The 15,346-nt window shown below is 39.3% G+C and overlaps 1 protein-coding gene across 8 annotated transcripts in view; it reads left to right on the top strand.

Annotated features, from left to right (window-relative positions):
- The window catches only part of MAP2 (microtubule associated protein 2), a 468,156-nt gene that overhangs the window by 378,936 nt on the left and 73,874 nt on the right, over window positions 1-15,346 (top strand). For all 8 annotated transcript variants that reach the window (XM_068245203.1, XM_068245205.1, XM_068245199.1 and 5 more), the window contains one exon: window positions 11,975-12,088. In XM_068245203.1, the coding sequence (XP_068101304.1) occupies window positions 11,975-12,088 (114 nt within the window). The remainder of the gene's footprint in view (window positions 1-11,974; window positions 12,089-15,346) is intronic.

The following is a 15,346-nucleotide window of genomic DNA, read 5'->3' as shown; positions in this document are numbered from 1 at the left end:
GCACCCCATGTTACGCGTGTGTGTGTGTGCGTGCGTGCGCGCGTGCGTGCGTTTTTAGAGTGTGCAACTCTACAAACAGGAGTGCTAAGCTAAGTTCCTGTTAGTGCTATTAAGAAGGGAGGAGCTGGCAAAAGTGAGTTACTGTGCCGGTAATTGCCGGGCAAGGTTGTCCATCCTGCCCATTTACTTCTGTACTGCATGGCTGAACTTGGCCACCAGTGTTTATCATAATTTGTAGCATCTGCAGAGCACCTAAAATCCACACCATACAGGCGACTCTGCTGTTCTAATGTGTTGCCCCATTTGAAGCTGTGACATGTCTCTTGCAGCTGTGGCATATAGCTAACAACAAAAACAGACAGAAATGAGGTGTGACAGTGTCACTTCTCAGAATCTTTGGCAACCATCATCCCCTTAGCAACTAAATGTTCATAAAAGTTATTCAGACATGCTAATTGCAACAGCACATTTCACAGCCTCTACAGACATGTTGTGAAATGTTGCAGCAGTGGAGTTGCCTTTTGTGACCAGGCCCTGTAATATTACAGGCTGTGCTAACTGCTATCTCAGGTCTTTAGGTAACTTTAAAAGAGCCCATAGAGCATCTTGCTATGGCAACACTATTTGTACTCCTGTCCTGATGCAGAATGTTATTTATTAACAGCACCAAACTCATATTTGTGAACTCATCAGCACCTTTACTGACTGATGCGGAGATGGGTTTTATGGCATAACCTCACACTCTATGGCACTTCTTTAAAAAAAAAAATGGACTAATAGAAAGCCCTGGCCCTTATGGCTGATGCCATGGTATGTCTTTCTGGTATGGAAGTCTGGCTGTAATGAGAGTAGCCTTCCCCTTTGCATTCCACTTGACCATAGCCTGGCCTCTCTAATTGTGTATAGGTCAGCTTATTATCTTGCTGTCACTTACAGTAGGTGGAATTAATGTGACATCCCTGCTGACAAGTTTTGGACTAGTCCATCTTCCTATGGGGGATTCTGATCATACAACAGAGAAGCAAGCAGGCACTAGATCATCCCCAAGCTGGCACCTTTATTAAAAAGCTGAATACAGATATGGGGATATACAGCAGTGGGAGTGAGAAGGCCTCTGAATGTTTTTTTTTTTTTTTTAGGCTAGGTTCGCAGTGGTCAGTTGCTTAACGCATGCGTAGTAATGTGTTATTATGAGTGTGAACTGCAATGGAGACTGGACATAGACTTTAATACAAAGCCTGCATGCAGCAAATTAGAATAACACGATCAGTTACAACGCAGTACTGTGCACAGGCCCATAGAGTTGTATGGGCGGTGAGTTGACATGCAACATTATTCTGCAGATGAGCACTAAGATTTTGGTCTTATTCTTTTCAAAAGCATTTCCTGGCAAGAACCTATACAAAGATACTGGTCAACCAGCCTACTGATATGTACACTGTTTTGGCAGTTGGAACATGCCATGTCTACTCAGGGAGAGCTTTTGAAAAAAAATAAACCTTGAGAACCCCCCTTGAGGAAATTGACTAGTCCAGAATCTGTCAGCAAGAGGTTCAGACTTCCCTTACTAATAATACCTAGTGTATTTGACAGCTCTATAGGAAATAGTAATTGTATACACATGTCTTACTTGTATGTGCATATACCAATTTTAAATGTTGCACTTTTTTGCCATAGTAGTCCTTTCCTACTATATACAGTATTGTCAGCCTAAAGGAATAACTAAACATCTCCATGTCCATGAGCTATATTCACTTATAATACTTGTAAAGGTAGGAAGAGTGTGCCCAAGGGCAAGGGGTTTGATGAAAATGTTGTTATGGGGCCTGTGACATACAGCTACACCATAGGTTGGGCACGCTCCACCTCACTGCTGCTTTGTCACTTCTTGTAGATCCATTAAGTTGACTTCCCTAAGAGTCTATGATTGATGAACTAGAAGGGTATTCAGGAAACTCTAGATACAGAAGTGCAGAACAAGGAAACACAGTAGCTGTAGGATGCTGCGATTTCAACAGCATAATTGCCTACTCGTTGATGAATATGACTATGATACCCACACTAATCTACAGCACAGGAGCTCTTCTTTAGATCCACCTAATTAGCTGTACAAATGTCACATTTATTTTTGCATGTTTACAAATGAAAAGATCCTTAAGATATGCTCTTTTTATTCAACATATCACTTCTCTGTTCAAAGCTTTAAACAGTCTTTTATATACTTTCTTCAGTTCTTCAAGAACATGGAGTATTTTAATCTAAATAAGGAAGGCCGTAAACACATGCCAAAGGTGTTTAGTGTATTCCTCAATGTTGGTTTCATAGTAATCTGGCATTCCTTTCCATATAGAAGTCGGTGGAGACATCCTCTTGATCTGCAACTGCCATAGGCTTTTGAACAGAGGTCCAATTGTACCTTGTCATGCACACCCTAAAATGCATACATGTAATTAATACGCCGGAAAATTTGGACGCAGGGTAATCCAAAAAATGGTTCACCCTGCTCCTGCAAAAGTGTTAATTACTATTCCCCCCTAGGCCGCCGTTGACTCTGGGGTAACATGCAATTCGGCTTCCAGCTATTGCTGGAGGCTGAATTACGCAGTTTTTATTGTAATTTTGGCTCTTTCCTTTGACAGCAAACACATCACTGCCTGAGCACCGCTATAGCCGTAACTCACATTACGGCCTATGGCGACTCCATCTGTGCCCAAATTTCCAGAGAAGTTTTTGCCTAACTGGCTCTAAAGTCCCCTCCCGCTTGCATACATTAACTCAACAAAACCCTTCATTGGAAGAACCCTACAGGATGTCTATACCACTTCATCTATCTTTCTGAACATGAAGGAGGAGGCCTGCATAACATCTGAAGCCACAGTGGTGAAGTCCAAAAAAACCTTTGGCGATATCTATTATTTGCATGTTAAATTGCAAAGCTTTGATTGTAATGTTAAATATTAATAAAGCTTTATTTATTTTGTTTAAAAAATGGCAAAGCTGCTCTTTAATTGCCCATAGCTTGTAGGCCCTGTTTATCATTTCTAAAAAAAAATGTATTATGCCCCCTTTTTCTCCTAAAATACCCTTTCACAAAAATATGCACCCCTTTAGGGACTAGCAAATAAATATTTGTGATGGAAGAACTGCACAGCTCTGCCATATACAGAATAATATCAGTTTAAGCTTAGTCTGTCCTGGTTATTTGATATGTCTGCCATTTCTGTCCAAGACAAAAATACATGGAAATTTAGTACGTGATACATATGAGCAAGAACTCATTTGACAAGTGTTTATTTGATAGCAACCTTGTAAATTGAGGGGGTCTCTCCACCCTGTGAGACTAAATCATTGAGAAAATTGGACTTCAGTTAGACATAATGAGACATGAAAGAATGAGGTGAAGGCAAACAAGCTAAGAAGCAAAAATGTACAGGCGACTTCAAACTTGGCAGGCTATGTGTTTCTCACTGTATCCTTTCTGTTCCTTGAACTTCGGCTGAACCTTGAGCAAAGTACAGCTTGAAGACTATCTGAATGAAGCCTTCAAGGGTAAAGCAGCATGGCTGGCTCCGCTATTTATAGAGCACCCCCATTAGTTCAGAAGTGTCTGTCCTTTTTTCAGCATCATTAATAGTAAAATCACAATTTCAGCCGCAGTGCTTCCTTCTCTTGTCTTTTGGAATAAGCATCATAGTGGAAGATATAAAGCTGCATTGCTCTTCAGGAAGTCCCTAAAGGCAGGCTGGTCATTTTAGCAAGTGTTAAAATCTGTGCACTTTCATAAAGCTGCATCTTCCTTATCATTCCTTACCGAGTCTATATTAATGACATTACCTCTTGGCAAGGAACATCTAACCATCACGGGCACCTAGTGTATCAGCATAGACAATGGAGATAAAATGTTTTGCTACTGAGACACCAGTAATCAGTGATGTCTTAGTCTTTTCTGTTGTTGGCAGAAGCCCTGGCTTTCTAAAAGGCTCTTCTGTCTCCATAAACAGGACTACCCAAGAATGCACTGGTGCAAACATTTAAATATTCAGTGTTAAATTAGCATATTAATCTGGTTTGTAGAAGATTTATATTTTGCCACCTATTTGGTTTGGTCCCCTGAGGGCTCTCTGGTTGAGAGAATCCCGCCCGTCTGGCACTGTCAGGACAGCTGCTTCCTTGTACACTTCCTGACCTCCTGCTCACAGCAGATGTCATTTATTTTCTTTGAGTATGTATTGCAATACTAGGGTGTTGTCATTGTTTTTACGATAACACTCCCCTTTGATACTATTGTACAATATGAGAGGTCAATAAGTGTGTGTTACCAGCAGATAATGAATCAATTAAACCCCTAATTCACCATCAATTTTTATACATATGATAGTAAATTTGCTTCAAAGAGGAACTTTACTGAATATAAGGTAATGCATAAAATTGCTTATTTTTTTTTTACAATACTTTACAATATGAATTTGTAGATTATTTAGTCAATGTTTGCCCATTGTAAAATCTTTCCTCACCCCGATTAACATTCAGAAATGTATCACAGGTGGCCACATCTGGCAGATGCATCTCTGGGGATTGTTGATATACTCGGTGTTCCAAAGTAAGCATAAATAATACCGGGTCTCCCAGAATTCTCTTGGAGGAAGGAAGAATTCCACACAGCAACACAGCTAAGCATCACTGGGAGGGCAGGGTTACATCTGAATCTACAGCAATATATAGATATAGGAAGTGTTTCTGATGATGAAACCAGGATAATTAACACAAAAGAATGTATCCTGAATAATTTACTACATTCTACAATATTTCACTACTCTTTAATACGCAACACACAAAATGTTGCTTCCAGTAGTGTGAGAATTGAGGTTTCTATAGGAATATGATCAGTTAAGATACCTACCTTGGGAGGGGGAAATCTCTAGATCCTCCTCTGGCTTCCCCATCCTCCTCTGCCAGACCAATCCAGCAATGGGACGCTTGAAGCACAGCCACACTGCACCTGCACAGTAGCACAGACCCGTTTCAGCTTCGGCAGGAAAAGCCAAGCCTGATTGAGTCCCTGCTACTGCACAGGTGCATACGGCTCACTCTTGCACAGTAGCGCAGACTCGATCGTTCTTGGGCGTATCTAACAAAGCCCTAGCGGGTCCATGTTACTGCATGTATCCGAGCTGTCGACATGCAAATTATCCGTGGTTTTCGGCTGGACCCAGTGGAGGAATGGTGAGGAGGAGGGGGATGGGGGAAACCTCTGGATTATGCAGAGGTTTCCCCCTACCAGGTAAGAACCCAAACTGCCCACTTTTTTCCCTGCAGGTTTCCTTTACAGTGAGGGAAGGAAAAATGATTAGGGTAAGAAAAAGAAACTGTGTTTTAATAAAACACATACGTCTCTGGATATAATTATGGATCCATGCGTGTGGACTTACTACAGGGCTATGTTAAAGTGGCTTGATAATAACAACAACAAAACATTTGAAAAGTGCTTTTCTCCTTTAAGACTCAAAGCGCATAAGCTTGTTTCAGATCGGTACGTAGTGGTGCATGCAGGGGAAAAAGTTATGTGATCATAAACGCCAGACTAAACAGGTGGCTTTTGTGTTTTGATTTAAAGCGTGTCCAGGGTTGAAGCTGTCTTAATTAAGTTTGGTAAGGCATTCCACAGGGTAGGGGCAGCATGACAGAAAGCTCTGGCTCCAAAAGTTTTTAGTTGAACTCTAGGGTGGTTAAGTTATTGGATCCTTTTGACCTGAGGTTGTGGGAGGTGTGATGCAGTTGCTACAAATCCTTCAGGTATCCAGGGCCTAGATTGCGTAGGGATTTGAATGTTAGCAGGCTGATTTAAAAAAAAGACTCTCCACTTTATGGATAAACTACATATAGCTACATATATACAATATATACAAAAGTGAGTACACCTCTCACATTTATTGTCAATGTTTTATTGTATCTTTTCATGGGACAACACTTACAATATGTTACTTTGATACAATGTAAAGTAGTCAGTGTACAACTTGTATAACAGTGTAAATCTGATGTTCCATCAATATAATCCTGAAATGCAGTACAACTGCATAAGTAAAAGTAGCCTTAGTAGGCAAGGTTACAAGGAAATTTGCTTCAACAGGTAAATGTTTGTGATTTCATAGGGCAGCCATCTTTTTGGTTGAAAGGAGGTAACAGAGCATGAGACACAGTTCCAACTGTCCTGTGTCCTGATCGCCCCTCCCAGCTGCATGCGCTAGGCTTCAAATCTCAAATTCAAAATGTAAAAAAACAAATTACGCCAAAAGAGCAGAAGGAGAACAACAACATCAGAAATCCCATCATGCTTTGCACAGCATCGGGAAAAATGCCCAGGCAGATTTCTTTGATGGGGCAGAGCATAGCTTCTGTGCAGCTAAAAATGAGGCTTGGGTAAGAAAAACAAAGTTCTGATGCCATGAAACTGTTAAAGAAACACCAAGGGCTGCTGAGTAGATTTTTAGTCTGGAGGTTCATTTTAACAACCAAAATCTGATATATTGTATATACATTACTAAGGCAAAGAGAAAAAAATGTTACTGACTGCTAAGGGCAGCTGTCATCTAATGAAAGTATTGTCACAGCTCATAAACCTACAAGATGCTGTTGAATGAAAGTGCCCTGTCTTCCAGCAAAGTCTCCTGAACTAAAGGGTAAATTTTATAGCACTTAGCATCAGTTACTGTATAGTGCATTATTATGTCACTCTCCAGTTGCATTTTGGTTTAAAAGCTTGATTCATGCAGTGAGCTGGATTTGGATGGCTGATTTGTGCAATGAAATGAGGAATATTGATAGTACATATTCAGCTACCTGTTATTGCTGAGCGCGCAATTCATTTTTGTGATGAGTGCGGTGGGTGCAGGAACAGAATGGTTCCCATAGAGAGGCGTGTTATGGCAAATTTTACCATTCCGAGATTCTTTTTGTGAGATATAGCACTACTTTTAACACCTGTAATGCAAAAAGAAAAAGGGACCATAGACAAGTTATTTGTAGGACTGGTACAATATGTACCGATGTTTATCTCATCAGGGAGTTGATTTATCTGTCCTCATCTATTTCTCACATTACATGTATACATAATATGAAAATGTTCCTGAACATTTCAGTCAAAAAAAGAAAATTACTTAAAATAAATTATTCCTGGTGAACTTAACTTTGACCTTACTTTTTAGTCTTGTTTGTAGTGCCTTTTGCTCTTATGGTGCTTTAAAAGTTTTATATAGATAAGGGGAAAACCAGATAAAGTGATATAAATTATGAGAGAATCTCATGTGAATTGCCCCTCATGTCACGTGTCAGAAAAGGTACTTGTTAAAGGCAGATCATACACATTTTATATCCTTTATTTTCATTGACTGTCTTATCAGAATTTGCTTCCTTGTTTGTGGTAGGAATAAGACTGTTTATTGTTTCCAGTTTGGGATATTGGAATAATGGAACCCATCTTTATATTCTGGGTTGGCTAAAGTATGTATTAGTAACACAGTTAGCTTGGTTGCCATCAAGATGGCAGTCAGATAATAACCCTGGATCAACACTGCCGTGGATATCCTTCAACGCAAGGAAAATCATCTAAGCCCCCTTTAAAGGAAACCTAAACTGAAAAGGATGTGGATTTTTACTTTTAAAATAATACCAGTTGCCTGACTCTCCTGCTGCATGCAGATCAGGTGCTCTGACTGAAGTCAGACTGGATTAGCTGCATGCTTGTTTCAGGTGTATGATTTAGCCACTAATGCAGCTAAAGAGATCAGCAGACTGCCAAGCAACTGGTATTGTTTGAAAGGAAACATGCATATGCCTCCCAGGTAAGGTTCCCTTTAAATCCCCCCTAAAAATGCAAATATAGAATTTGCCATAACTACTCTCTGTGGCAACAAATTTCACATATTAACCACTCTCACAGTAAATAAGTGTGTATGTGTCAAGCTTAGAATGACTGTGGAGTGTCTCACATAGGACATAACTTTTCTGGAGAGAGCAATATAGCAGAAATGGCATAACATCCTGTGTTTGCTTTCAGGGAGCGAGTTCTTCTAGCATTGATCAAACCTCCTCGTGAGCAAATTACATGATCAGATTTAGAGGACAGCAATGAAACTGAATCACAATACTTCCTGAACAGCTGTTACACCATTTACTCCCCTGGGGAATATTGTCCCTAACCACACATGCTGGGAAGCTGTATGTCACAAAGCACAGCTTTCTTCATGTAGCCCATTGAATAATATTAATATCAAGTATGAAAAAAAGAAAATAACTTATCAATACTTATTTCAAACAAACCACCATAATTGTATCATAAACGGAGTTATTCCCCTTGCTTTCACGTGTTAAGGTAGCCATATACGATGCTAACACGTTTTTCACATTTTTTTTAGATTTTTTAATCTTTTAAAAATCTATCATTTTTTTCAATCATTATCTTTCAGTCCCATGGAAAAAAAATAGATTTTGGTGATCTTTTTCCTGTTTGCCATCATGTACTAGGAGCAATCTGACCTTATATCAATTGTATCACCACTAGCTTTGCTTTGCTTATGCAGTACAAAGCTACAAATCCATCAATTGTGTATCACACCCGTCTGTTCCATTTGATCAGTGATCTGAAAACTTGGCTCTCCAGCTGTTAAGGAACTTCCCACATTGCTGTTAAGGAACGTCCCACAATGCATTGCAGGAGTCTGACAGCCACAGATTCATAAAGGCAAATGCATTGTGGGACTAGTAGTTCCTTACAGCTGGAGAGCCAAGTTTGCAGATCACTGCATTAGATGAATTACAGCCTTTCCCAGTGTTTGATCGATATAATAATCAAACATTGATCAAGAGGGTCTGAATTTTTAATAGATAGCATAGAATGCATGGGTGCCTTTAGTCTGAAATACAAAATGCATGAATGTTTTACAAAAGACAAATAGGTGTTGACATTTTTTTTTATTAACAATGCGTTTTTTCAGATGCAGACAGTTTTATGAGGTAAAATCTGTATAAAAATAGTTTAAAGCTAGTGCTTCTTTAAGTCTTAAAGTGGTATGACACTCAGCATTTCCTCTTTGTTCTAAAAGATTATTTACAGCATAGAATCCACTACCACAAAAAATGTAGCAGAAAAGTATTCAAACAGTTAAACACAGCACTTTGTTCTCAGTGGATAGCTTTTGGCCACATCCAAAGAGGTGATAACATTATCTTTTGTTTATATTTCTTTGCTACAATTAGTATACCGCCAGTAGCATGCTGACACTGAACTGCACACTTTGTAGAACCAGAGACAGCTGAAAAGTAATCACTAGATACATTCTAATATATAAATATAGCAGCTGTGCAGTAAAATGCAGTGGCAGCTTGAGAACAGATAAACTGTGCTTTGGGAACTTCTAATTTGTAAACAGACAAAACTATGTGTGCACAGAAGCAAATATGATAACGGTATGCGTAATAAAAAGTAGGATGACACATTTTTATTGAATTTTTTGTCAGAGTTTTATCCAACTTTAAAGTGGTGCTATTAGCTCCAAGGTAAGAATGTAAGCTCACCTTCCCTAGCACTACACCTTAGGGAGGCACTTCCAATTAGTGTGCTTTCCCAAATGTACCTCCGATCAGGAGGTCATAATATACTGTACCTGTAAGCCACCCCCTAAAGAGTTTAGGATACGAGAGCAAGCTGGAAGTGAAATAATTATTTTATTTTCTGTTTTTAAAATGTTAGTATTAGTATATTTTTATGGACTTTATTGCTTTCCTGCTGGAAATACTTCCTTTATTTGCTGTCCCTGGGACTTTTGTGGAGCTTTGTGGCTGTAATATGAAAACTAGTAGTCACAGGAAATTATTGATAGCAATAAAAAAAAACTTGTTGGCGTCCTATCTATTTTGTTTTCTATGAGAAATGGTTGTATTTGCTGTCTCCTGAGTTACTATTGGAGAATGTTCCCACTTTTTGTCTGGCAGGAAGTAATGGAAGTGCTTATAGATGGAGACACAGCACAGCAATACACATAAAAAAACACCATAGCTTACAATCCAAAACTATTTATCCCCTGGAAATTAGCTTTAATTACTGTGCAAACCATTTAACGAGTGGTAAGACTCAGGTGCCATATACTTAAAGAGAACCTGAACTGAAAATAAAAAGTCAAAATAACCATACACAGGTCATACTTACCTCCTGTGTAGCCTACTACTCAGTCTCTTTCTCCTCTCCTGCGTCCCATTTGTCTACTGTGATTAATGGATTTCTCCGTCCTCCATTTTAAAAATGGCCATTACCCCCTAACAGCTTCCTGGTCAGCACACAGTTAAACTGTAATATCACCCACTTGAGCCATAGGGAAACATGGACATTACCTTGCAAATTCAGTTGTAACTGACAGCTGCTGAAATATAACTGACAGCAACTGGTATATTTCAGTTCTGACAAAATATTGTCAGAACTGGAAGGGATCAATGTAAGAAGAAAATGGTGAGCCTCTGAGAGGAACTGACGGTGAGGTTAATATATAATATTCATTTGCAGCAACATCATGTGTTTATTCTAAATAATTTTTCTCGCTTCAGGTTCCCTTCAAAGTTGACATATATTTTGGATCATTTCATTTTTGAAAGAAAGAGTTCGAATCAATTAGATGTATGCCAGAAAAAATGTTGTAGTATAAAACGTTGGCCGTTGTAGTTTGGTTGCCTCTGTGATAAAAGTTGCTTTGATACAAACCCAAGCCAGAGCTCTTCAACTTCTATGTTTGACCATGGGTGGCATTTCTTATTCTGTTTTATGTCGCAACTGCATTCTTCTCCTTCAAGTTAGGCTCACCTCTCCATAGAACCTACTTCTGTTCTTTCTCTTTCCATTTCTTGTACGTCTTTGTCCACTGTAGATGCTTTTTTTGTGGGGCGACTTCCAAGATATACAGTTATATTTTAGTTATCAGTTATTTTTTAGATATCTTAATTGACCGGGTGTCACCAAACCTTAAAACATATCTGTATAGTTTTTAGAGAAATCTAACATTAAACTGGACTGGGCAAAAAAAAAATCAGCATTAAACAGCTGTAATATTCCTCAGGCTTTCTGTTTAGTCAGCGCTTTATTTAATTCTAAATTTGGAGTGGCCTCCTCAAATGCTTGCTTGACAGCTCTAGAGACAATAGAGAAAAATCATTGTCAGGCTTTGTCAATATAAATAGTAGTGTAGAAAGTAAAAGTAAGAGACTATAGAAACCTGACAGAGGCTTATCCACCTTGTCAAAATAAAGATAAGTTAGATGGAGTTCTACTTTTATGGTCACTTCTTCAACTTGTTCTTTAAAACAGCCAGGCAATGCAGTAGGGTTCTTTCGTGCTCCATAGTTATAACTTTAATGTACAATTAAAATGTTATTGCCACCACAAGAAAAACTCACCTAAAATCTCCCATTGATGTCTATAGAGTAGCCGTCATTGCATCAGTAGGAACTAATTATTTGGCCAATATTTATCTAAAGTATAGGCAAAAGCTGTTCTCATAGGAGTGGATCTGGTGCTGAATTGTATCAGCTTCTATTCACTTTCATTGCTATTTATATAACAGTCTTCTCTCGTGGGAATGGCACTTGTAAATGCAGCCTTAGTCTTCCTATGATTTCTATAAGTTTCAACGCAAACTCCTCCAAGGATTTAATGGGAGAGAGATGAGGTAACAAAATCTTGTGATGGCTACAGTTTTGTCGATAGCTGTAAATTATGAGGCCCTGAGGAACCTGGGGGAAGTTGCTCAGAATTCTCCTTTAAATGTGACAAGTGGAATCTAGTTGTTATGGGTAATCATTTCCTTCCACTTGGTTTATTAAGTAGATCTACTGACCATACTGAATTAGATTTCTGTAAATTCCCTTCCCAGCCATATTAACCATGTCTGTATTGTTTGCTTGTCTTGTTTTGCCCCCATTGGTGCTTCGGCAGAGGAGGTATCTGCAAGAATAGTCCAAGTAGTAACTGCTGATGCTGTAGCGGTCCTGAAAGGTGAACAGGAGAAGGAAGTCCAGCTCAAGGGCCCTCCAGGAGATCTGCCTTTAGGTAACAGAAGATATAGTGGGGAGTGTGGGCGGGGCTTGTTCTGTCCTTTAGAAACCTTCTATAGTTTTATTCATAGTGATTTAAAGCCCTAGTTCAGCCTTAAACTTGTTTAATGCATAGTATTTCAAATTTACATCAATTAGCAAATTAAGCAGTGGGTTCCTGCCAGCCTCGAGTGGGTGATATTAGCATGGGGAGGAGTTTGAACAATGGTCTCTCCAATAAACTTGTATGTCAACAGGGAACAGAGCTATAGGACCCACCCATACACTGATTTCAGTTTTTGCAAAATGTGCAGATGTTCACATTACAAAACTTTGTTAATTAATGTAAATGTGTCCTGTGCATTAAAAAAAGGGGAGGCTGATCTAGCATTTTAAAGTGCATTTTTCAAATCGGTCCTTTACCACTGCCCTACTTAAAGTAATTATTAACATATTGTTTAAAACCTGTAACCAAGAGTCATTGGTTTAGTTGGAAACAGCTATAGGTGTACGTGTTTTTGGATTGTTTCCATTGTCTGGCTGTAAGCAAATGTTTGGGTACATATGAAAGTGTATATCTTTGTTCGGTTCGGCTGCACAGGAGTAGGTATAAGTTGGGCTGTGTGTAAGTAAATGGGAGTTAAGATATACAGTTAAACGTCAAATTGTGGTGGGCAGTGAGTCCTGTAGAAGGTGAATGGCCACAAGCATGCTAAGAAGTCCGCCAGCATTGTTTCTTGCCCATTTTGTGAATAATTTTAGCATAGGGACTTTAGTGTATAAAAACATTTTTTGATTTTTCATACTTTTAAAACTTTATATTTTTGAAGATGTTTGTTTATATAGTATACTGCAGATCTGTTTTTTCTATTTGACTAAAGAACTTAGTTATTCCACAGTACTTCTGGTTCTGAAACATTTACCTGTCTGGCTTCGAAACAGTATTTCGGAAACAGCTCATTTTTTGTTCCTTTTAAATGTTTGTTTTATTGCCCATTATTACAAGTGTCTGAATGCACTGTTCAATAACAGTGTTGCAAGGGGAAGTGTACCTTCACTTTCATTGATACAAATCACGACATTGCAAGTAATTAAACGAACATTTTTTATTTCCTCTCGTTCTTACTCACAAACTCATATTGCTGTAGCTGCACCTTGGTTGTGGCCAGACAGTTTGGGCCCAGATATAACTCTAGCTGTGAACAGGCATAACTACAAGGATGTTGGCTGGATAGTGTAATGGTCAAGGGCTCTGCCTCTGACACAGGAGACTTGGCTCGGCTCTGCCTGTTCAGTAAGCCAGCACCTATTCAGTAAGGAGTTCTTTGGGCAAGATTCCCTGACACTGCTACTGCCTACTGAGTGCGCTCTAGTGGCTGCCGCATAAACGCTTTGAGTCCGACAGGAGAAAAGCGCTATACAAAAAAAGGAATTATTATTATGAAGCACTTGCTGCACAGGTAAATTAGGTTGACTGCAGTCTGAAGTAGAAAATAAACACATGTTCACACATGATGCGATGAAGCCAATTTTGTTATCTTGGAGATTTTAGCTTTATGTGCCTGCACTTCACTATTCCTGACATTCTTGAGTTATTAAGTTTGCTGATAGGTTCTGAGACAGCCTGCTTCATACATGATCTATGTTTTTGGTGGTGGTGGGGATACTTTTATTTCACTTTTCTTATCAGACTTTGTACGATAAACAAGGCAAAATGTTTCTTTACATAATAGGAAACCTGGTAAGATTCCCCTACTGCAGGCAGCTACAACTCTTTGCCTTTGAGAATGTGCACACTTGTTTGCTTTTAAAACTAGACTAAAGTTAAACAGATTTGTTTTCCAAAACTGAATTTACCTTATTATGACCTTAATTCAGTAAGCGGCTCGAGATAGGGTGAGGAACACCTTTAGAAAAAACACAGGGACAACGGGAGCCCGATAGTGCAATACGTCACTAAGTTTTGTGTACAAAAAGTAGGTGGCAGAAAATATACTCACAAAGGTAGGTTGCATGGGGAGCAACCAACCACAGAGAGCAGGTGCAGATCACAAGCCCGTCTCCACTCCAGTACCTCTAGGGACGGCTGGATGCAGGATGGTCGCACTCTTGGAAAAAGAGGGACTAGTATAACTAGTGGCTTAGCCACTGTAAACTGTCCCTCACTCCCTTACTGCAGGAGATGGAGCTAAAACTTGCACACAAAGGGTGAAGAGGTGCCCAGAATCGCATAAAGGTAGGTTTAAAACACATAAAATAGAATTAGTATAGGTGGCTTTCCTCTTAATGACAGCAAACCTATGGGGAAAGATTCATTTATTTGCATGGGCAATGTGTCTCGTGGGTGCTCGTCCACTTCATCAGGTCAATAAATGCACCGCAATTAGCCTCAAAATTTGGAGTGCCTCCGAGATTTGAGGCTAACTAATTGCATCACATTTATCGGCCTGATGAAGTAGGCGAGCACCCACTAAATGCGTTTCCCTTGCAAATAAAATGTATCTTTCACCAGGTGTTTGTCGTCATTAAGAGGAAAGCCACCTCTACTATTTCTATTTTATGTGGGTTTAACCTAATTTTATGGGATTCTGAGCACCTCTTCATCCTCTGTATTAATTCAGTAAGCTTTTTCTTATCATTATATCTTAGTTTTATTTTATAATTTTAATATTTTTTCAGCACCCAGCAATCACAAGGGTCTAAAGATAAACTGAGAGAAAAAACAGGCAAACTTTAAAGCCATTAATCAGGAATAACTTATTGCAGTGTGTCTTTAACTCACCATGTGCAGAAAACATTATTATATATATAAACAAGGTGTACTGTAGGTGGAGATGGAGATACAATGTAGATATCAGTGGGGTAGCTAAGGAGCTATAGGCCACAGTGCAAGTTTTACATTGGGGCCCCTTAAGCACTCTATACATAACAATTGATATGGCGCACCAAAACAGGCCAAGGACAACCACAGTGTCAGAAGTGCCAGGAGGGGATGGGGAACAGTGTGTTAATGATTACTACTAATAAAAGCACCTATAGAAGTGATTATTACCAGCATAGGACCAATAGAGAGCTAATTCTGTGTTTGAGGGTGGGCCGCACAGGGCCCTGATGCGGTTCCTACCTCTGCACCCCTATTTTTACACCACTGCGAGATATGATACATAAGACCAGTGGCATAGTCAGAGATTATGGGGCCCCATAGCAAAATGTTCATGGGGCCCTCAGATGTAGGCACTCTTGAGAAATGCCCCTACCCTAGATATGCATTAAT

This window comes from Hyperolius riggenbachi, chromosome 7, assembly GCF_040937935.1.
Source record: "Hyperolius riggenbachi isolate aHypRig1 chromosome 7, aHypRig1.pri, whole genome shotgun sequence".
NCBI classification, from domain to species: Eukaryota; Metazoa; Chordata; class Amphibia; order Anura; family Hyperoliidae; genus Hyperolius; species Hyperolius riggenbachi.
This window is presented reverse-complemented; position numbering and strand designations above follow the sequence as displayed.